Here is a 24,480-nt window from a genome sequence, read left to right as displayed (position 1 = left end):
GTTCAGTGAAAGATCTTACCTTGCGTTTGATTAATGGGAATCCATGGCCGGGCGCTGGCGGGCGAGCTGGCTTTGGCCCTTTCGGTGGGCGAGGTGGGGCAGTCTGCCCAGCTGGACTGGATTTCCTATCAAATGGATTTTCTTTGCATGAAGACTGCAAAAAAAAAGAAAGTGATTCATTTCCTGAACAAAGATGATTTCCCCAGTTAGAACCTTCCAAAGTTCTCGCGATTTGGGAGCCGTTCAGAGAGTTCAGGTAGGTGAGAGTGTGATCGGGGGTTCGATAGTTAGGGCAATGACAGCCATTCCTACGGCCACAGATGAGACCGCAGGATGATATGTTGCCTCCCAAGGTCAAGGGTGTCACTAGGTTGTTGCACAGCACACTGAGAGGGTGGGGGTTGTGGATGAACAGCCAGTGGTCGTGGTCCATATCGGTACCAACAACATAGGTAGAAAGAGGGTGAGGTCATGCAGGCAGGTTTCAGGGATCTGGGGATAAACTTAAAAATTAGGATCACAAAGGTACTAAAATCTTTGGGCGGCACAGTGGTTAGCACTGCCGCCTCACAGTGCCAGGGAACCGGGTTCAATTCCGGCTTTGGGTGACTGTGTGAAGTTTGCACGTTCTCCCCATGTCTGCGTGGGTTTCCTCTGGGTACTCCAGTTTCCTCCCACACTCCAAAAGATGTGCGGGTTAGGTGGATTGGCATTACTATATTGGCCCTTAGTGTCTTTAGAACTCTCTTCCTCAAAAGGCAGTGGAAGCAGAGTCATTTAGAGCAGAGCGAGATAGATTCTTGATGAACAAGGGGGGTGACAGGTTATTGGCGGAGGTGGGAATGTGGGGTTGATGTTTGAATCAGATCTGCCATCATCTTATTGAATGGCGGAGCAGGTTTGAGGGGCCGAATGGCCTACTCCTGCTCCGGATCTGCACGTTCGATGAAGAGGGAGCCAGAGTAGATGTTTTTAACTGGGGGCAGGTCAATTTATCAAAGCTGAGATGTGGTTGAGTAAAATTGAACTGGAAACACCTGCTTAAAGGTAAATCGGTGTCAGAATGGTGGGAGATTTTTCGGGAGAAGATAGTAAGAGTTCAGATTCAATATATTTCCACAAAGCAACAAAGATGGAACTCCCAAAACTAGATCCCACTGGGTGTTAAAGAGCAGACAGAGTAGGATGAGGCGAAAAGAAAAGAAGTTAAAGTTTATTTATTAGTCACAGGTAGTCTTACATTAACACTGCAATGAAGTTACTGTGAAAATCTCCGGCGCCTGTTCGGGTACACTGAGGGAGAATTCAACATGGCCAATGCACCTTTGGACTGAGGGAGGAAACCGGAGCACCCGGAGGAAACTCCACAGACATGAGGAGAATGTGCAAACTCCACACAGTGAGTGACCCAAGGCTGGGAATCAAACCTGGGTCCCTGGCGCTGTGAGGCAGCAGTGCTCACCACTGTGGTACCGTGCCGCCCAAGTTTATGTCTGATAGAGAGTTCAATTCCACAGAAAGCCTGGAGGAGGAGTACATAAACTGCAGGGGCGAAGTTAAAAAGGAAATTAGGGAAGCCAGCCTGTTTGCAATCTGGGTGTCACATTTGACCCCAGGATGAGCTTCTGACCTCATATTTGTGCCTTCACAAAGACCGTCTATTTTCGACATCGTCCTATCTCAGCTTATCTACCCTCACTCATGCGTCTAGGCTCGATTATTCCAATGCTCTATGGCTGGTCTCCCAAATTCGACCTGCGATTAAGTTGAGGTCGTCCAGAACTCCAGAACCCCTGTCCTCACTCTGTAATCTTCTCCAGCCCCTCTGGGGTAATCTCTGCGTCTGTGATTCTGGCCTTTTGAGCATGTTTGATCTGAACCGCCCTATACCCGCCCGACACTTCTTCTCTTCCCTACTTCACTTTCCACTATTAAAACATTCATTAAAATCTACCACTTTGACCAAGCTTTTGGTCATTTAACCTAATATCCCTTTGTGTGTCTATGTCATATTTTGTTTTATAAGGCTCTTGCGATACCACCCTGGGATTTTTATGACCTTAAAGGTGCTATATAAATAAAGTCTGCTGTGAACACAGGCAAGATTTAACTGAGGTCCATAAAATTATGAGCAGCCTGCATATACAGGACAGAAAGGATGAGATTCCATTCCTACGGAGGTCAATAACAACGGAACATAGTTTTAAAGGGTTGGGCAAAAGAATTAGAGGAATGCTGAAGGGTCATCTTTCTGTGGGAGTGAATTCCACACATTCACCACCCTCTAGATGAAGAAATTTCTCCTCACCTCAGTTCTAAAAGGTTTACCCCTTATCTTCAAACTATGATCCCGAGTTCTGGACTCCCCCGCCATCGGAACATCAGACACACGGGATTATGAGGGGAATTCTTGGGTTGAAGAACATTGCACCCACCAATCCCCGGATCAGTGCTGCATCCCCAGTGCATTAAATGTGAATAAATGACCCGTGTCTCATAGCCATCTCACTCTTCACGACTGCAGGAGGCAACCGATGTGGAACATGCGTCGACATTCCTGACAAAAGGAAATGCAGAATACTATCCAATTTATCCGACACCGTGATAACCTACCTTTGGTTGAGGGTCAGTGATGGAGTGTTTCAGTCTGTTTGTTTCCGGGGATGGATGAGCAGGTAACCTGGGACTACGGCTGACTGGAGGTTTTGGTGGAGGTCTGTGATGATTGGATGGCGTAGGACTCTCGGTAATCATAATCTCGCTGGTTGCAGGACTCTCGCTGGCCGCTGGACTCCCACTGGCCGCTGCCGCTGGACTCCCACTGGCTGCCACTGTTGGGCTCCCACTGGCTGCCGCCGCTGGACTCCCACTGGCTGCCACTGTTGGACTCCCACTGGCCGCCGCCGCTGGACTCCCACTGGCCGACGCCGCTGGACTCCCACTGGCCGACGCCGCTGGACTCCCACTGGCCGACGCCGCTGGACTCCCACTGGCCGACGCCGCTGGACTCCCACTGGCTGACGCTGCTGGACTCCCACTGGCCGACGCCGCTGGACTCCCACTGGCCGACGCCGCTGGACTCCCACGGGCCGACGCCGCTGGACTCCCACGGGCCGACGCCGCTGGACTCCCACGGGCCGACGCCGCTGGACTCCCACGGGCCGACGCCGCTGGACTCCCACGGGCCGACGCCGCTGGACTCCCACGGGCCGACGCCGCTGGACTCCCACGGGCCGACGCCGCTGGACTCCCACGGGCCGACGCCGCTGGACTCCCACTGGCCGACGCCACTGGACTCCCACTGGCCGACGCCGCTGGACTCTGGTCAGCTGTCTCGGTTCCAAACTTTCTGTGCAGCTCCGGAGTGGACTTTGCAGAATTCCCGGGAATACTCTCCATGCTGAGGGATGGGGATGGGCTGGTTTCGGAGGCAAAATAATCGTGGGTCTGAAACTGGAGCGAGTGAGAGGCTGAAAAAGATGAATAACTCTGAACTCTAGTCCTCTCAAGCTCAGGAACGAATATAAATTGGAAATATAGGTTCATTTCATTCAAGTCACTGCAATAAAGTTTATTTTTAAATTTATTCACGAGTGTCACAAACAAGCTTACATTAACACTGCAATGAAGTTACTGTGAAAATCCCCTAGTCGCCACACTCCTGTTCAGGTACACTGAGGGAGAATTTAGCATGGCCAATGCACCCTAACCAACACGTCTTTCGGACTGTGGGAGGAAACCGGAGCACCCGGTGGAAACCCATGCAGACATGGGGAGAACGTGCAGACTCTGCACAGACTGTGATCCAAGCAAGGAATCCCTGGTGCTGTGAGGCAGCAGTGCTAATCCAATACCAACTGCTGATAAAGCTTTTAAAAAGCAGTTCAGCTGGAAAGAACAGAGAAATTAACATTCAATCGCTCGTATTAAGATAAGGAAGGCCTCTGTGGGAGGGCTTGCATTCATAATAAGTCATTCCTTACAATAGCAAGGAATGAAATTAACTCCAACTACCTCCTGTAGGGGGCACCAGAGGAAACAGCTCCATGATGCCAAAACAATTTACAAAATTCAGTCATTGTTAGTTCCAGTATTTTCAATCCTGGTATATTTGGCTCCAATATTTACAGATCGCGAAGCTAATTGGAATAGATCTTATCCCAAATCTAGTCCTGTGTGTATCACAGCTTATTTCACCGTCTGGTTCATATGATCAGTTATTGAACAGTATAGGTACACACACAACCAGCAACACTTTACCAAACAATAGTGAGGGCAGGCTTGGTACATAGAATCCCTACAGTGCAGAAGGAGGCCATTCAGCCCATTGAGCTTGAACCGGCAACAATCCCACCCTGGCCCTATCCCCGTAACCCCACATATTTACCCTGCCAATCCCCCTGACACTAAGGGTCAACTTAGCATGACCAATCAACCTAACCCGCACATCTTTGGACTGTGGGAGGAAACCGGAGCACCCGGAGGAAACCCACGCAGACATGGGGAGAACGTGCAAACTCCACACAGACTGTCACCCGAGGCTGGAATCGAACCCGGGTCCTTGGCGCTGTGAGGCAGCAGTGCTAACCCACTGTGTCACCGTGCACTGGGATGACTGGGAGCTTTACAAATAAGACTGGCCAAATCTTCCTGGTAGCCAGGCCAGTGGCAGATGGCAAGTGGCCCAATGGAGTTTTAGATTTACAAAATGCTCTCAACAAGTTCTTTGTAAGGGTGCCAGGGAAAGTTAAGGCTCCCGGAGTATTGACAAATTGTCCAGTTGTTGCAGAACTGATTCTGCAAAGGGGAAGCAGTGGCACAGTGGTTTTGTTGCTGGACTAGTACTCCGGAGACCCAGGGGAATGCTCTGGGGACCTGGGTTCGAATCCCATGGCAGATAGTGAAATTTGAATTCAATAAAACATCTGGAATTAAAGTTCTAATCGTGACCATGAAACCATTGTCGGAAAAACCCACCTGGTTCACTAATGTCCTTTAGAGAAGGAAATCTGCCGTCCTTACCCGGTCTGGCCTACATGTTGACTCCAGAGCCACAGCAATGTGGTTGACTCTTAATTGCTCTTTGGGATGGGCAATGAGTGCTGGCCCAGCCAGCGACGCCCACATCCCATGAACAAATAAACAAAATGCGCAACAGAGCAACTGAAAAATTGGAAAAAAATCTTCCTGGGGAGAGACCCCCCCCTCCCCCACAGGAAACTGTCCTGGGCCCCTTTAATATTGGTGAACGATGCGACGTAGAGCAGGAACCAGAGAAGGGTTCCGCACAGGGGGGCCATTTGGCAGTCTCTTGGCTACAGCTATGCAATAAATCCCACGCTCCTGCTCTTTTGGAACAGCCCTGCTAAGCTTTTTCCCTTCGAGCACTTATCCAACTCTCTTGAGAAGGTTGCCAGTGAATCTGCCCCCACCAAACCTTTCAGGCTGATGCATTCCAGATCACAACACACTGCGTAAAACAGCGTTTCACCGTGCCCTGAGTTACCAACCCTGATTTATTACATTTCTTGATAAGCCGCAACAGGGGTAAAAGTGGGATAATGCAGCCAGAAACAAGTTTCATTGACACAGTGCAGGCCAGTGGTGAGACCAGGTCAATGGTATACAAATATATATTTTCTTTATTCATTCATGGGACGTGGGCGTCACTGGCTGGCCAGCATTTATTGCCCATCCCTGGCTGCCCTTGAGAAGGTGGTGGAGAGTGGTTTGGTCATTTCAGAGGGCAGTTGAGAGTCAACCACATTGCTGTGGCTCTAAAGTCACATTATAGGCCAGACCAGGTAAGGATTTCCTTCCCTAAAGGACATTAGTGAACTAGATGGCACGGTAGCACAGTGGTTAGCACTGCTGCTTCACAGCTCCAGGGTCCTGGGTTCGATTCCCGGCTCGGGTCACTGTCTGTGTGGAGTTTGCACATTTTCCTCGTGTCTGCGTGGGTTTCCTCCGGGTGCTCCGGTTTCCTCCCACAGTCCAAAGATGTGCGGGTTAGGTTGATTGGCCAGGTTAAAAATTGCCCCTTAGAGTCCTGGGATGCGTAGGTTAGAGGGATTAGCGGGTAAATATGTGGGGGTAGGGCCTGGGTGGGACTGTGGTCGGTGCAGACTCGATGGGCCGAATGGCCTCCTTCTGCACTGTAGGATTCTATGATTTCTATGATGGGTTTTCCCAACAATCGACAATGGTTTCATGGTCATCAGTAGGTTCTTAATTCCAGATTTTTAAAAATTGAATTCAAGTCCCACCATCTGCCGTGGCGGGATTCGAACCCGGGTCCCCAGAACATTAGCTGAGTTCCTGGATTAATAATCTAGTGATAATCCCAGTGGACCATCACCTTCCCCCTATGCCATCGCCTCCCCCTAATATATAGAGACACACACATATACCTTAACATCAGCTCGGCAAATATGAAGGCTGACAGATTTGAAGCTGCAGTTGATGGGGAGGCACGTCTGGTGACATTTTGTCAATATTTATGTAGGTAGGGAGAGGCAGGGTTGTGCTCTGACCCAGAAGAAGGAAAAGCAGTGTCCTGAGCCAGGGGTTCACATTCCATATGAGGCAGTCGACATTGCCAATGCCAGAATGTCTTAAAAAACCACCACCCACCCCCTCTCCTCCTGCTGCTCAGCTGCAGAAAGTCTGCACTTGGACAGAGATGGATATACAAAGAACAAAGAACAGTACAGCACAGGAAACAGGCCCCTCGGCCCTCCAAGCCTGTGCCGCTCCTTGGTCCAACTAGACCAATCGTTTGTATATGTTTTGACTTCATAGAATCCATCATGGAATCCCTACAGTGCAGAAGGAGGCCATTCAGCCCATTGAGTCTGTACCGACTCTCTGACAGAGCATCTTACCCAGACCCATTCCCTATCCTCGTAACCCCAGACATTTACCCCACTAATCCCCCTAACCTGCACATCTTCGGACATTATGGGGCATATTAGCACGGCCAATCCACCTAACCTGCACATCGTGGGACACTAAGGGATAAATTACCATGGCCGATGCACCTAACCTGCGCATCTTTGGAGTGTGGGAGGAAACTGGAGTACCCGGAGGAAACCCATGCAGACATGGGGAGAATGTGCAGACTCCACACAGTTGGTCACCCAAGGCTGGAATCGAACCCGGGTCCCTGGTGCTGTGAGGCAGCAACGCTAACCACCGTTTCTTCTACAAACTGCAGCACCAGCCTCCCTTTCCCAATAGTAAGTAAATACAGAGCATACAACGCTATATACCTAAAGGGGAAAAGAGTGGTCCGTTTTATAAACAGTAATGATTTCTGACTGAGACCTTGTTCAAATCCATATTAGACAGACACTCATCAATCAATGAGTACCAGTGTTGCTCTGGACGTGGGGTGCCATTCAATAATCAGGGAAGGATTGCTACTGAAGGTTATCTATTGCGATAGGAACACAATCCTACCTTAAATATACTACAAGCATCCACTTGAAACCCCCACCAACAGAGCAGAGAGCAGTAACTCAATGGCAGGCTCACCTGAGGGTGATGCGTTCGGTGCTCGAGGTGCTGGTCTCTTCCTGCTCATTGGGCTGTTGGTGAGCTGAATCCCGTACCACGGGTGGTTAGATTTGGGAGCAGTTTCCGTCGACGCCGCGCTCGGCACATTCTCAGACATGTCGTTAGCTTCCTCCTCATCATCCATGTCGAACGGGTTTATGGGGAGGGATTCTGCGCTCTCCTGCTGAGCACTGCTGGGCTTGGCCGGGGCTCCAGGCCGGGGAGGCGCGGGCCTTCGCTTCGATTCGCTATTCACCAAGGCAATCCAAGGATGTTCCTTAGGTTTGATGTCTCCTCCTTTCCTGCTGGGAACAAATAAATGGTCAGAAAACGTGTCAACCACACTTTCAAACTGGTCTCACTATAATTCCGAAAGCATATAGTTGCTATCGGAGTTAAATAGATTTAAAGGGTATTGGCAGGCAGGAATGTGGACTTGAGGCCACAATCAGGTCAGTCATGATATCAAATGGTAGAGCAGGCTTGAGGGGCTGAATGGCCTACCCTGCTCCTCATTCTTCTGTTTGTATGTTCCTTTGCTAAATTTAACTTTTATCAATTATTATTGCAGTGCGGTGGCGATGACACAATCAGGGCTCAAGGCACAAAATACAGGGTGGCACGGTGGCTAGCACTGCTGCTTTGCAGCGCCAGGGACCCGGGTTCGATTCCCGGCTTGGGTCACTGTCTGTGCAGAATCTGCACGTTCTCCCCATGTCTGCATGGGTTTCCTCCGGGTGCCCTGGTTTCCTCCCACAGAAAGACGTGCTGGTTCGGGTGCATTGACCATGCTAAATTCTCCCTCAGTGTACCCGAACAGGCGTCGGAGTGTGGCGACTAGGGGATTTTCACAGTAACTTCATTGCAGTGTCAATGTGAGCCTACTTGGGGCACTAATAAATAAACTTAAAAAAATACCCAACTCTTAAAAGTAAGGGGCGGCACGGTGGCACAGCGCCTAGTACTGCTGCCTCACAGCGCCAGGGACTTGGGTTTAATTCCAGCCTCGGGTCACTGTCGGTGTGGAGTTTGGTTCTCCCTGTGTCTGCGTGGGTTTCCTCCGGGTGCTCCGGTTTCCTCTCAGTCCAAAGATGTGCAGATTAGGTGGATTGGCCATGCTAAATTGCCCCTTAGTGTCCATAGAAGTGTAGATTAGATGGATTAGCCATGTGTGGGTTAAGGGGATGGGGTGGGGTAGGGGGCCTCGGTTAGAGTGTCAATGTGGACTCGATGGGCTGAATGGCCTCCTTCCGCACAGTAGGGATTCTATAATATGGCCACTTCATAAAGTTCAAATGCTTCAGTTGGAAGTAGTGGCATTACCTTCTGAGACACAATGGAGAAATCCTTAATACAAACCTTAAAAGTTGCATCCCTTTCCTGTCAAGATATGCAAACACTTGCTTGATGCTTTGGCTTAAGGGAATGGTATTTTATGGAATATAAGGGTCCTGTAATTACAGATTTGCAACAGTGGTTACATTCCCTGCCAGATGCAAGTCATTTAAGCCATGTCTGTGACTGTACTGCTACGGCAGACTTTGAAATGATAAACCTGACTCAACAAGAAGCTAAGATGATTGCTGAGATGTGGAACTTTCCAAAGGTAATTGCCCAAAGAACAGGCGTGTGTGATCACCAGTAAACATCCCACTGGGACTGCATTAGCCATCAAGCAAAGAGAGGGGGAGTGCTGGAGCCTAAAATCCTCTTTGCTAACTGGCTTCATTTCAGACAGCCTCTGAATAATATTAATACGGAAATATAGAAACTAGAAGCAGGAGGAGGCCATTCGGCCCTTCGAGCCTGCTCTGCCATTCATTTTGAAAATGGCAGATCATCAAATTCAATATCCTGATCCCCCCATATCCCTTTAGCCCCAAGAGCTATATCTAATTTCTTCTTGAAATCACACAACGTTTTGGCCTCAACTACTTTCTGTGGGAGTGAATTCCACACATTCACCACTCTCCAGGTGAAGAAATTTCTCCTCACTCAGTTCTAAAAGGTTTACCCCTTATCCTCAAACTATGACCCCTAGTTCTGGACTCCCCCATCATCGGGAACATTCTTTCCGAATCTACCCTGTCTAATCCTTTTAGAATTTTATAAGTTTCTATGAGATTCCCTCTCACTCTTCTAAACTCTGATGAATATAATCCTAATCAGTCCTACAACTTCACAACCATTCTGAATTCTAAGGTCAGAATTTGATGCCCCCCTAACCCTGGCGTGTTCTGAGGTGGGAGATGGGGTGGGGATTCCCTCCGGTGTCCCACCCGCCCTCGATCTGCTGGTGATTTTACACTGATGAAGCCGGGGCCACGGAGGGGAAGCCCACCCTCGCCCCAGTTAACCGAGGGGCCGTTTCCCACACAGCCTCAATCAGTCGAATTCCTCGCCTTTGACCTGCTCTTGTAGCCACGGCCTTCAGTAAAGTCTCGGTGACTAAGGTCAGAGCCTGGCAGCAAGTTGCAAAATGGTTTGCAATCTGGCTACAGAATGGAAAACGAGTAGGGCTTTGAAGGTAGTTACTCAGTTGGGGAGTGGTGTCGAACAGTGACTGCTGCTGGTTCACTGTTCACCATTCTCATTAACAGATTGGACTGCAGAAACAAAGTACAATTTGCATGATGCTAAATTGGGCATTCTAGTTAATACTGGAGGACTACGCCAAAATGCAGAACGACATGAATGATTTGTCGCATTGGGTAAGTGATATTTAATGTAGGTAAGTGAGAGGTGGTTTGTTATTGGAGGAAGAATTCATACTACTGGGAGTCCAAATGGAGTTGAGGAGCAGAGAGAGATCTAGAGGTACAGATTCTCAAATTACAAAGCGGCAATGTATGCTAGTAAGATTCAAACCAAGCATTGGGGTTCATGTCTAGTAGGACAGATTTGGAAAGTAGAGAGGTAATGTTAAATGTATAGAGCCTTGGTTAGACCACATGGAGTATGGTGCACAATTCTGGCCTCTATATTACAAAAATAAATAGAGGCTAAGTCCAAAATTCTACATCCCGTCTCTTAATTTGCACCAAGTGCTGTTCATATCTCACTGCTGTGCTCACTGACCGACATTGGCTCCTCATCAGGCAAGTCTTGATTTTCTTAGAATAGAATCATAGAATCCCCACAGTGCGGAAGGAGGCCATTCAGCCCATCGAGTCTGTACTGACCACAATCCCACCCAGGCCCTGTAACCCCCCATATTTACCCTACAAATCCCCCTGACACTAGGGGCAGTTTAGCATAGCCAATCAACCTAACCTGCACACCCTTTGACTGTGGGAGGGAACCGCAGCACCCGGAGGAAACCCACGCAGACACGGGGAGAATGTGCAAACTCCACACAGACAGTGACCCGAGGCCAGAATTGAACCCAGGTTCCTGGTGCTGAGAGGTAGCAGCGTTAACCACTGTGCCACCGTGCTGCCCCAGTTTTAAAATTCTTATCCTCATTTTCAATTTTCTCAAGGCTTCGTCCCTCCCTATCGCAAATCCTCCAACCTCATCAGCCTCAGCGATATCAGCACTCATCTAATTCTGCCCTCTTGAGCATCCCTGATGTTAATTGCTCCCAAATTTCTCGTCTGCCTTTAGCTGTCCAGACCCCGAAGCTGTGGAATTCCTTCCCTAAACCTCACTACCTTGCTGTTTTTCTTTAAGACCCTCCTTAAAACCTAACCCTTAGGGTGGCACGGTGGCACAGTAGTTAGCACTGCTGCCTCACGACGCCAAGGATCTGGGTTCGATTCCCGGCTTGGGTCACTGTCTGTGTGGAGTTTGCACATTCTCCCCGTGTCTGCGTGGGTTTCCTCCGGGTGCTCCGGTTTCTTCCCACAGTCCGAAAGATGTGCTGGTTAGGTGCATTGACCATGCTAAATTCTCCCTCAGTGTACCCAAACAGGCACCGGAGTGTGGCGACTAGGGGAATTTCACAGTAACTTCATTGCAGTGTCAATGTGAGCCTACTTGTGACAGTAATAAATAATAATAAATATTAGATAGGTTAGGGAGCATCAGCAACATGGTTTCCATGAAAATGATTGTAAGTGATGTAAACATATCGTTCAAGCTGTCAGGTGATTTCTTTATTCAGTCTCTGAACCTTTGGAAGGGTTGCTTCCTGATGCACTGAGGTCAGCTGTACGTTTCTGTTTGAGGCTAATGTCGGATTATACAGAGTGAAGCTGGTGTATTGGCTGCTGTGACTCATGTTCCCTGTGGTCTCCTGGGATCCATTTTGGTCACCTTCAGGGAGGTTGGAGAAGGGATTTCAAGAGAATTATTTTTTCCCTTGAACTGGCCTCAGGATGCTGTCGGCCTGTTACTTCTACCTCTCCCAGGAGACGATGTGTTCGGAGGCCTCGGGGGAACCATTATGTTTAATTGAAACTCAACTGTAAGGAAGCAGCTGTCTTTTTCCCCCTATCTGCACTTTTAGTACATTGATACATCCTGAAATGTCAAAGGAGGCCAACTTCGGGGAACACATCAACTCGCTGAGGGCCACTGGGATAAGGATTCACCATAAACTGGCAGCAAGCCTGAGGCTGGTGGTGCTACTGTTCTTACCTGGGCTGGGGAAGATTGCTCTTAGTTTCTCTGGAGAAGAGCGGAGGGAAAAGTAGCAGAAACATTGCTCACTGTGTTTAACAGTTTGTTAGTAAAAAGTGTAGTGCCATAGAACTGGGGGATAGCTAATGTAATTCTTATATTTGAGGAGGACATATCATTTCCAGAGAATTATAAGACAGTCAGCTTAACATCAGTGATAGGGAATATAATAGAATTCCTAAAGGAAAGATTAGAATAGTTAGAAATGAGAAATATAATGACCAGTCAGCATGAGTTTCAAACGGGGAAAGCTTGCTTGACCAACCTTATTGAGCAGGTAACAGAGGGTAGACAATGGTAACATAGTAGATGTAATTTATCTGGATTTTCAAAAGGCCTTTTCAAAAGCCCCATAAGAGACTAATAAATGTCAGAGAATCTGGAGCCAGGAGACAAGGGGCTGAATGGGTTTCCAGCTGGATTCAAGACATAAGAACTAGGAGCAGGAGTAGGCCATCTGGCCCCTCGAGCCTGCTCCACCATTCAATAAGATCATGGCTGATCTTCCTTCTCGTGGACTCAGCTCCACTTATCCGCCTGCTCACCATAACCCTTAATTCCTTTACTGTTCAAAAATGTATCTATCCTTGCCTTAAAAACAGTTAATGAGGTAGCCTCAACTGCTTCACTGGGCAGGGAATTCCATAGATTCACAACCCTCTGTGTGAAGAAGTTCCTCCTCAACTCAGTCCTAAATCTGCTCCCCCTTATTTTGTGGCTATGCCCCCTCATTCTGGTTTCACCTGCCAGTGGAAACAACCTCCCTGCTTCTATCTTATCTATTCCCTTCATAATCTTATATGTTTCTATGAGATCTCCCCTCATTCTTCTGAATTCCAATGAGTATAGTTCCAGTCTACTCAGTCTCCCCTCATAAGCCAACCCTCTCAACTCCGGAATCAACCTAGTGAATCTCCTCTGTACCTCCCCGCAGTGCCAGTATATCCTTTCTCAAGTAACAAAGCGGAGAGTGGGGGTTGTTATTCAGAAGGTGGAAAGTGGTGTTCCACAAGGATCAGTGCTGGAACCACTGCTGTTTACAATTAACGATCTGGACTTTGCAATCAATTTCTAAAACACCAAATTGGAAGGAGATAGTCAATCTTGAGGAGGGCTCCAACAAGTTACAAGATGACATCAATAAACCTGAAGGATGGGCAAATAATTACAAAAAGAATTTCAACACAGATGAAAGCGAGGCTGCACATTTTGGTAGGAAGAATATAGAAGTCACGTATTACCTCAGAGTTGCAAGTTTAGGTTTTAGCAGGAAAATGAGCAGTGGGATCTTGGGGAATAAACACATCAATCACTACAAGTTGCAGGACAGATTAGCAAGGCCATTAAAAAAAGCAAAGCAAGCACTAGGCTTTATATCTAGAGGAATAGAATTGAAACTTATATTGAACCATGGTTAGACCACACAGAGTACTGCATGCATGTTTCCTAGAATCCTACAGTGCAGAAGGAGGCCATTTGGCCCCATCAAGTCTGTACCGACCACAATCCCACCCAGGCCCTATTCCCATAACCCCACACATTTACCGTGCTAATCCCCCTGACACTAGGGTCAATTTTAGCATTGCCAATCAACCTAACCCGCACATCTTTGGACTGTGGGAGGAAAGTATTCTTTCTGGTTGCATCACAGCTTGGTATGGCTCCTGCTCTGCCCAAGGCCGCAAGGAACTACAAAAGGCCGTGAATGTAGCCCAATCCATCACGCAAACCAGCCTCCTATCTGTTGACTCTGTCTACGCTTCCTGCTGCCTCAGCAAAGCAGCCAGCATAATTAAGGAGCCCATGCACCCCAGACATTCTCTCTTCCACTCTCAAGTCTGAGGTCACGTACTAACCGACTCAAGAACAGCTTCTTCCCTGCTGCTGCCAGACTTTTGAATGTTGACCTTGCATTAAGTTGATCTTTCTCTACACCCTCGCTATGACTGTAACACTACATTCTGCACTCTCTCCTTTCCTTCTCTATGAACGGTATGTTTTGTCTGTATAGCGCTCAAGAAACAATACTTTTCACTGTATGTTAATGCATGTGACAATAATAAATTCAATCAAAGGAAACCAGAGCACCCGGAGGAAACCCACACAGACACGGGGAAAATGTGCAAACCCCACACAGACAGTGACCAAAGCTGGAATCGAACCCGGGTCCCTGGCGCTGTGAGGCAGCAGTCTAACCACTAGGTTTCCTCTTATGGAAAGAGCTTAACTAGAGACCATCGACATAAGATCATCAAAAATTCCACCAGGATATTCAGAAGTTCTTTACCCAGTGAGTGGTGAGAACGTGGAACTCACTACCGCAGGGAGTGGTTGAAGTGAACAGCATAGATTAAGTGAGTGGGCAAGGGTCTGACAGATGGAGTACAATGTTGGTAAATGTGAGGTCATCAATTTTGGTAGAACAGCAGCAAAATGGACTATTATTTAAATGGTAAAAAATTGCAACATGCTGCTGTGCAGAGGGACCTGGGTGTCCTTGTGCAAGAATCACAAAAAGCCAGTGACTAAGAAAGCAGATGGAATTTTGTCCTTCATTGCTAGAGAGATGGAGTTTAAAAACAGTGAGGTTATGTTGCAGCTGTATAAGGTGCTGGTGAGGCCACACCTGGACTACTGTGTACAGTTTTGGTCTCCTTACTTGAGAAAGGATATACTGGCACTGGAGGGGGTACAGAGGAGATTCACTAGGTTGATTCCGGAGTTGAGAGGGTTGGCTTATGAGGAGAGACTGAGTAGACTGGGGTCCATACTCATTGGAGTTCAGAAGAATGAGGGGAGATCTTATAGAAACATATACAATTATGAAGGGAATAGTTCAAAAGAAGCAGGGAGGTTGTTTCCACGGGCAGGTCAAACCAGAACTAGGAGGCATAGCCTCAAAATAAGGGGGGAGATGATTTAGGACTGAGTTGAGGAGGAACTTCTTCACACAAAGGGTTGTGAATCTGTGGAATTCCCTGCCCAGTGAAGCAGTTGAGGCTACCTCATTGAATGTTTTTAAGGCAAGGATAGATTAATTTTTGAACAGTAAAGGAATTAAGGGTTATGGTGAGCGGGCGGGTAAGTGGAGCTGAGTCCACAAAAGGATCAGCCATGATCTTATTGAATGACGGAGCAGGCTCAAGGGGCCAAATGGCCTACTCCTGCTCCTAGTTCTTATGTTCTTATAGACGGAAATAAGAGGAAACTGGGCAAGCATATCATATCAAGAGGGATATGATGGCAGATTAAAGGCCTTCAGTGACAGGTGGACACTGGGGGCGCTGGGGTGCATCATCTTCCCCAGGAATGATATTTTGGTTTAGTTAGTTACGTTTCATAGAGTTTTACAGCACATGGGGTGGCACGTTGGCACGGTGGTTAGCACTGCTGCCTCACAGCGCCAGGGACCCGGGTTCAATTCCGGCCTCGGGTCACTGTCCGTGTGGAGTTTGCACATTCTCCTCGTGTCTGCGTGGGTTTCCTCCGGGTGCTCCGGTTTCCTCTCACACTCCAAAGATGTGCGGGTTAGGTGGATTGGCCGTGCTAAATTAACCCTTAGTGTCAGGGGATAGGACATGGGTGGGATTGTTGTCGGTGCAGACTCGATGGGCTGAATGGCCTCTTTTGGCACTGTGGGGATTCTATGAAAGGGGCCATCAAACACTTATCTAATCTAGTCCCATTTCCCAGCACTTGGTCCGTGGCCTTGTATGCTGTGGCATTTCATGTGCTCATCTAGATACTTCTTAAATGTTGTGAGGGTTCCTGTCTCTACCTTTCAGGCAGCAAGTTCCAGATTCCCACCACCCTCTGGGTGAAAAAGATTTACCACAAATCCCCTTGAAATCTCCTGCCCCTGACCTTAAATCTGCGCCCCCTGATCATTGACCCCTCTACCAAGGGGAAAAGTTCCTTCCGATCTACATCCCTCAGAATTTTGTACACTGGGTGAGGTATTCCCCTTCAGCTTTCCTTTGAAATTTTGTTTCAGTTGCAGTGCTCCACCAGGACTTATTAGTTTATTTTCTGATTATTCGTTTTATTGAGAGTACATATAGGGGATCTCCTGCAGCTCTGGCCCCCAGAGAGAGAGCACAAGGTGCCCACTGCTTGAGGTCTTCCCGCCCAGTGGGCACCTCAGGGGCTGGAGTATGTCGTAGGTTCAGGAATGACATTTTATTTAATTGTACAAGTTTCTTTGGAAAGTTTCGCTTTTGTTATAGTGCCCCAGCAGGGGCTGTCACCCCTTCTATTACTTTCATTTCTTGATTTTTCAAGAAGAGTGTATGAATAGGGGATGGCTGGGACACTGGGCTGTGTGGGAGGAGAGCTGTGAGACTGAACAATAAACTCTCCCAATAAAGAAAGGCTCTGCGTGTTTTGGCTTCATCAACCGGTCTAGACCCTACAAACAAGCACCTTGTGCCAAAAGATCCATTTAGGGAAACCATAATTACTGGCATTGAGAAAGAAGCTGATTGGATTCCTATGTTTGGAGAGAGACTGAAATTGGCCTGAGCAAGCAGCAGATTCCTTTCTCTTACACAAAGCTTTGATCCAGTGAGTGAAAACAGCAAGCCGTCACCCACCAGATGAAAAAACAAAATCACAGCTATCAGTGTCGTGTTAACTGCCAACAGCACCTTGCTCCCTGCATGGGTGGCACAGTGGTTAGCACTGCTGCCTCTCAGTGCCAGGGACCGTGGGTTCAATTCCAGCCTCGGGTCCATGTCTGTGCGGAATCTGCACGTTCTCCCCGTGTCTGTGTGGGTTTCCTCCGGGTGCTCCGGTTTCCTCCCACACTCCAAAGATGTGCGGGTTAGGTTGATTGCCGTGCGAAATTGGCCCTAGTGTCAGGGGCGTTAGTCGGGTAAATGCGTGGGGTTGTGGGGATAAGGCCTGGGTGGGATTGTGGTCAGTATAGACTCGATGGCCCTAATAGCCTCCTTCGGTACTGGAGGGATTCTAAGATATTCTTGCACATGCCCAGCTCCCCGTAACTACAAGGTCTAGTCCAGCAGAGTTTAAGTTTTAAGTTTATTTTTATTAGTGTCACAAGTAGGCTTACATTAAATATTGCAATGAAGTTACTGTGAAAATCCCCTAATCGTCACACTCCGGCACCTGTTCGGGGGGACACTGAGGGAGAATTTAGCACGACCAATGCGCCTAACCAGCACGTCTTTGGACTGTGGGAGGAAACCGGAGCACCCGGAGGAAACCCATGCAGGCGCGGGGAGAACGTGCAAACTCTGCACAGACAGTGACCCGAGCCGGGAATTGAACCCGGGTCCCTGGCGCTGTGAGGCTGCAGTGCTAACCAGTGTGCCACCATGCCGCTCCAATACATGTTTCTTTCTAACAAGGATGATACCTGTCGAGGGAAAGGCTCTGACTAACCTATCTGCACGCAGACACTCACCTTTCCGTAAGGGATTGTGGGCGGTCACGTGGCTTCGGCACAGGCGCAGTTTGTTCAGTCACTCCTCCTAAATAAGTGGCAAAAAAAAAAAAATGATTGAAGCATTTGCTGGAGAGAGTTAACAAACAGTGACAAGGCGTATCAGAGACAGTTACTGCAAAAACCTGCAAGCTCCCCCCGCATCTAAATCACCGTTGTAAAAATTTAACTCATGCTGATTACAAACTTCTGGTCTGTACAGAACCTCTCCGGTTCAGTATTACTCGGTTTTTCTGTAAGTGGACCCCGCATCCTCTAAAATTAGGCATTTGCCTTTATTGTCCCGTATGAGAATGGTCAAGTAATGCAGTGGGTGTATCCTCTTGCTATATGAACTTTTTAAAAATTCATTCGTGGGACATGCCCATCCCTAGTTGCCCGAGGGCAGTTGAGAGTTAACCACATTGCTCTGGAGTCACATGTAGGCCAGACCGGGTAAGGACGGCAGATTTCCTTCCCTAAAGGACATCAGTGAACCAGATGGGTTTTTCCGACAATGGTTTCATGGTCATCAGTAGATTCTTAATTCCAGATATTTTTAATTGAATTCAAATTCCACCATCTGCCGTGGCGGGATTCGAACCCCGATCCCAGAACATCAGCTGAGTTTCTGGATTAATAGTCTAACGATAGTACCACTAGGCCATCATGGGGCGGCACGGTAGCACAGTGGTTAGCACTGCTGCTTCACAGCTCCAGGGACCTGGGTTCGATTCCCGGCTTGGGTCACTGTCTGTGTGGAGTTTGCACATTCTCCCCGTGTCTGCGTGGGTTTCCTCCGGGTGCTCCGGTTTCCTCCCACAGTCCAAAGATGTGCGGGTTAGGTTGATTGGCCATGCTAAAATTGCCTCTTAGATGCGTAGGTTAGAGGGATTAGCGGGTAAAATTTGTAGGGATATGGGGGTAGGGCCCGGGTGGGATTGTGGTCGGTGCAGACTCGATGGGCCAAATGGCCTCTTTCTGCACTGTAGGGTTTCTATGATTCTATGATCTCCCGCTACGTGCATGGTAATCACACAGACACACACTATCACAGGGGCTTACCCATTCTTTCAGAAAGGGGAATCTGGCCCTGCACATACAAGCAAGTGACACTGCATGTGTCGCCACTCAGGTGGGTGTCAGAGGTCTTTGGCACTATAGTGGAGAAGCACAAAGAAGGTCCCCCCCCGTAACCTGACCAATAACTTTACCCATTGGCCAACACTGTTAAAACAGATGACCTCCTCATCATTATATTGTTTGTGGGATTCAGTCACGCACAAATTGGCTGCAATGTTTCCAAGAGTGACTGCATTTCAAAAATATCTAATTGGCCGTAAAGCACTTTGCGATGCCCTGTGGGTATGAAAGACACGATTAAAATGCTAGTCTTTCCATTGTTTTTGATGAGGTTGTATCGTTAAAAAGTAATTAGAATTCCTTTAAAAGCAAGCCTAACATTGCCAACCATTTTAAAATAGACACTTCCAGGACAGTACCACAAAGATTCCTGTACTTATTTATTTTTATTAGTGTCACTAGTAGGCTTACATTAACACTGCAATGAAGTTACTGTGAAAATCCCCCAGTCGCCACACTGTTTGGGTACACTGAGGGAGAATTTAGCACCTAACCAGCACGTCTTTCGGAGGAAACCGGAGCAACCGAGGAAACCCACGCAGACACGGGGAGGATGTGCAGACGGCGCACAGACAGTGACCCAAGCCGGGAATCGAACCCGGGTCCCTGGCGCTGTGAGGCAGCAGTGCTAACCCACTGTGCCACCGACTTTGGTCAATTGAAGAATATTCTCTAACCTGTAGAATGACCTTGCTGCTGCAACCGAGTACGGATTACAGATTGCTAATTCCTTTGACTCTGCCTGAGCTCAATTTTCTGTACTGTAGGCTTGGGAACATTGATAAATTGCTTGGGTGATCCAGAGGAAAGAATGACTGTGTCCCCTTGAAACACTTGATGCCACACAAAGGTCAGGTACCTTCTCAGCTCTGCCCTATATAAGGCCTTGTTCCCAGCCCACATGCTTGTTTCAGTTTATAACCGTATTCCATAAACCAGCTGTCAGCTTAATAAAGACAAGTTTACACAATGATCCCAGAGGAATCCGAAACACACCAGTTTCACCATATCTGGAGACTCACTGTCCTTCCTACGACCTATATTTATACAGTGCCTCATCACATTGAAACGCCTCACAGGATCAGAGATTATCGCACAGAAAGAGATCAATGTCCGTCCTAGCCCCTCTAACTTTAACTGTGGACAGCAAACTCATTTCCTGTATCCTTTTGTGTTCACAGTAAGAAGTCTCACAACACCAGGTTAAAGTCCGACAGGTTTATTTGGTAGCAAATACCATAAGCTTTCGGAGCGCTGCTCCTTCGTCAGATGGAGTGGAAATGTGCTCTCAAACAGTGCACAGAGACACAACATCAAGTTACAGAATACTGATTAGAATGTGAATCCCTACAGCCAGCCAGGTCTTAAAGGTACAGACAATGTGGGTGGAGGGAGCATTAAACACAGGTTAAAGAGATGTGTATTGTCTCCAGACAGAACAGCTAGTGAGATTCTGCAAGTCCAGGGGGCAAGCTGTGGGGGTTACTGATAATGTGACATAAATCCAACATCCCGGTTTAGGCCGTCCTCATGTGTGCGGAACTTGGCTATCAGTTTCTGCTCAGCGACTCTGCGCTGTCGTGTGTCGTGAAGGCCGCCTTGGAGAACGCTTACCTGAAGATCCAAGATTTTGTGTTCTCCCTTTTTAAAATCCTTACCCAATTCCATTCTAAATGTCCTAGTCATTGCCTCAACAAAGGGTTGTGAATGAAGCCCAGTCCATCACGCAAAACCAGCCTCCTATCCATTGACTCCGTCTACACTTCCCTCTGCTTCGGGAAAGCAGCCAGCATAACCCTCCATCGAGCCAACTGAACCTTGTTTTCTCAACCTTCTTCTTCTTGACAAGACATTCAACCTCCTTTGTGAACCATGGTTCCCTCACTCGGCCATTTCCTCCCTGCCTGACAGGGACATACCTATCAAGGACACGCAGTATTTGTTCCCTGAAAAAGTTCCACTTATCATTAGTGCCTTTCCCTGACAATTTCTGTTCCCATCCTATGCTTCCTAATTCCTGCCTAATCGCATCATAATTACCTCTCCCCCAACTGAAGGTTGCCACTCAAGTGGATAGAGCCGTGAAGAAGGCCTATTGTGTGTTGGCGTTCATTAATAGGGGGTTTGAGTTTAAGAGCCGTGGGGTTATGCTGCAACTGTATAGGACCTTGGTGAGACCACATTTGGAATATTGCATGCAGTTCTGGTCACCTCACTATAAGAAGGATCATGGAAATATGAAATAATAGAAATCATAGAAACCCTACAATGCAGAAACAGGCCATTCGGCCCATCGAGTCTGCACTGACCACAAGGATGTGGAGACACTGGAAAGAGTGCAAAGGAGATTTACCAGGATGCTGCCTGGTTTGAAGGGTAGGTCTTATGAGGAAAGGCTGAGGGAACTTGGGCTTTTCTCTTTGGAGCGGAGGAAGTTGAAAGGAGACTTGATAGAGGTTTATAAGATGATGAAGGGGATAGATAGAGTGAACGTTCAAAGACTATTTCCTCGGGTGAATGGAGCGGTAACTAGGGGGCATAACTATAGGGTTCATGGTGGGAGATATAGGAAGGATATCAGAGGTAGGTTTTTTACTCAGAGAGTGGTTGGGGTGTGGGATGGACTGCCTGCAGGGATAGTGGAGTCAGAAACTTTAGGAACATTTAAGCAGCTATTGGATAGGCACATGGAGCACTTCCGGATGATAGGGAGGAAATAGCTTGATCTGGGTTTCAGACAAAGCTCGGCACAACATCGCGGGCTGAAGGGCCTGTTCTGTGCTGTACTGTTCTATGTTCTATAATTAAGGACCCCACGCACCCTGGACACTCTGTCTTCCACCTTCTCCCATCGGGAAAAAGATATAAAAGTCTGAAAACACGTACCAACAGACTCAAGAACTGCTTCTTCCCTGCTGTCATCAGACTTTTGAATGGACCTGCCATATATTAAGCTGATCTTTCTCCTGTAGCTCCAACACTAAATTCTGCACCTTCACGTTTCCTTCTCCCCTCGATAAACAGTATGTTTTACCCGTATAGCGCAAGAAACAATACTTTCGCTGCATCCCAGTACATGTGACAATAAATCAAATCAATAATGCCTTGTAAAGTATTCCCAATTCTAATAAGCTAAGGTAAAGTCACCATAGTTTTAGATGACCATAGGCCACTTTCCCCTTTGAAGGAGAGTTGACTGGTGGTGATTTAACCTGAGGATTGCCATCTATTTGAAAGCATTCCTTCTAACTTTCCCCTTCATACATTGAGGTCGGAACTCTACGGAATCGGAGCGGGCGAGGGTGCGACAACGGAAATCTCCAGTGACCTCGGCGGGAATTTCCGGTCTCGCCAGAACAAGGCTGTGAAATCCTGCCCTGACTAACAAACATTGGTCTCTGCAGGTTATCAAATTGCCAATTACTGCGAACTACCTTTCACTATTCACTCTTTTTTATATTTCAAAAACCTCTATCAGAACTCTCCTTCCCCTGCTGTTTCAGTGAAAAAAAGTTAAACATTCTTACACCTTTCTTCAAAACTCTAACCACTGATTCCTGGAATCAATCTAGTAAACCTCCCCTGTGCCTGTTCTTTAAACCCAGGAATTATATCGCAGTTGGGAACAGTTCATTCAGTTCAGCAATCCACATTGGTATTTATGTTCCGCACACACTCCTCACACCCCACTCTCAATATATCCTTCGACAAAGTATTTCTAAAAATTCATTTACGGGATGTGGGCGTTGCTGGCTAGGCCAGTGTTTATTGCCCACCTCTAATTGCCCTTCAGAAGGTGGTGGCGAGCTGCCTTCTGGAACAGCTGTGGTCCCTCAGGTGCAGGTACACCCACCGTGCTGTTAGAGAGAGAATTCCAGGATTTTGATCCAATGGTGAGATATTTCCAAGTCATGATGGTGAGTGGCTCGTAGGGGAACTTCCAGGTGGTGGTGTTCCCAGTTATTTGCTGCCCTTGTCCTTCCAGATGGTAGTGGTCCTGGGTTTGGAAGGTGTTGCCTAAGGAAGCTTGGTGAGTTCCTGCAGTGCATCTTATAGATTGGACACACTGCTGCCACTGTGCGTCGGCGGCGGAGGGAGATCCACGGGGCGGCACGGTAGCACAGTGGTTAGCACTGCTGCTTCACAGCTCCAGAGACCTGGGTTCGATTCCCGGCTTGGGTCACTGTCTGTGTGGAGTTTGCACATTCTCCTCGTGTCTGCGTGGGTTTCCTCCGGGTGCTCCGGTTTCCTCCCACAGTCCAAAGATGTGCGGGTTAGGTTGATTGGCCACGCTAAAAAAAAAAATTGCCCTTAGTGTCCTGAGATGTGTAGGTTAGAGGGATTAGTGGATAAATCTGTCGGGATATGGGTGTAGGGCCTGGGTGGGATTGTGGTCGGTGCAGACTCGATGGGCCGAATGGCCTCTTTCTGTACTGTAGGGTTTCTATGATGATTTCTATGATGATTTCATTTCTTCATCGATCGCTCGCTAATGAGCATGATCACTCACTGAAGGAACTCTGCTCATGGGTTCTGTGGGTCCCTGTGTGGCTGATGAGTCCAATCCCAGAGACACATCTTGAACCGTACTCTGTTTCCGAGAGATGGGTTTGGTCCTGGGGCCCCAGATCGCTGGCGTTCCTTTCTCAGGCTCCTTTTCTGGGTCTCCTCTTGCCGTTGGGTGTCCTCGAAGAATTGTGTCTCTTCAACCAGGAGGTTCCTCCAGGTAGTTTTTCTGAGTAAGGGTCTCCCAGGCGCTGACGTCTATTCTCCATTTCTTGAGGTAAGGCTTCAGGGTGTCTTTGAAGTGTTTTCATTGTCCTCCTCTTGTTCGGGAGCCTTCCTTCAGCAGGGCGAAGATGATTTGCTTTGGCTTTCGGGGCTCTGACATCCTCAGCACATGGCCAGCCCAGCGGAGTTGATTTCGGATGACCATGGCCTGGATGCTGGCGTTCTTGGCTCCTTCAAGGACGTTGATGTTAGTACACCTGTCCCCCAGCTGATGCGGAGAATCTGACTCAGACAGCGTCGATGGTACCCCTCCAGTGCCTTGAGGTGGCGTCTGTACGTAGTCCAAGTTCCTAAGCCGTAACAAAGAGTTGGGAGGGCGCCTGCCTTGCACGCGAGGATCTTGGTGTCGGCATGAATGTTGTGGTCTTGAAGACCCTCTAAGACAGCCATCATCTCAAGCTGTGAAGAAACCATCAGCTACGAGGCCAGGAAAAACCAAGACTGGTTCGACGAGAATGATCACACCAAGCAAATCCGCGTCTGGCAAAGAGGAAAGCTCAGCACTCAGCGAAGGCAGAGGAGATACAAGGAAGAAAGTCAAGAACCAAGTGGCCCAAGTGGTGGCGAGTTTCTTCTAAACAATCCTTTATCCGTAAATCTAAAATTTGGACACCTCCAAAAACTGCATTTTTTAAAAACATCATCAACCTTTCGCTGGGAAGTTTGATTGTCAGTGTTTTTCAGATACTTTTAAAACTTTTTCAGATACTTTTTAAACTTATTAAACTTTTTCAGATACCTGTATCTATTGAGTGATACATCTGACTATTCTCGCCTATTTATTTACTTTATACTGCAGTCAGTCTAGGCTCGGACAATTGTAATGTAAGGTTATCCAAAACCCAAATGATCTGAAATACAATTGGCAATTCAGAGAAAGTATACACAAGGTGCATTGACCTTAGTGTCAAGGGATTAGCAGG

The 24,480-nt window shown here is 47.8% G+C and overlaps 1 protein-coding gene across 3 annotated transcripts in view; it reads right to left on the bottom strand.

Annotated features, from left to right (window-relative positions):
- Positions 1 to 24,480, bottom strand: part of micall1a (MICAL-like 1a) — a 112,524-nt gene that overhangs the window by 16,944 nt on the left and 71,100 nt on the right. For 2 of the 3 annotated variants that reach the window (XR_013500401.1, XM_078237549.1), the window contains exons 7-10: positions 17,606 to 17,672; positions 7,537 to 7,862; positions 2,614 to 3,470; positions 20 to 154 (exon numbers count right to left, since the gene is read on the bottom strand). Coding sequence is in view for 2 of the 3 variants with exons in the window: in XM_078237549.1 (XP_078093675.1) it covers positions 20 to 154; positions 2,614 to 3,470; positions 7,537 to 7,862; positions 17,606 to 17,672 (1,385 nt within the window). In the remaining variant the exon portion in view is untranslated. The remainder of the gene's footprint in view (positions 1 to 19; positions 155 to 2,613; positions 3,471 to 7,536; positions 7,863 to 17,605; positions 17,673 to 24,480) is intronic. The other variant, XM_078237550.1, reaches the window with a different exon arrangement.

The sequence above is a fragment of the Mustelus asterias genome, chromosome 21 (genome assembly GCF_964213995.1).
Source record: "Mustelus asterias chromosome 21, sMusAst1.hap1.1, whole genome shotgun sequence".
Taxonomy (NCBI): Eukaryota; Metazoa; Chordata; class Chondrichthyes; order Carcharhiniformes; family Triakidae; genus Mustelus; species Mustelus asterias.
Note: the sequence above shows the minus strand (reverse complement) of the source record. Positions and strands in the feature narration are given on the sequence as shown.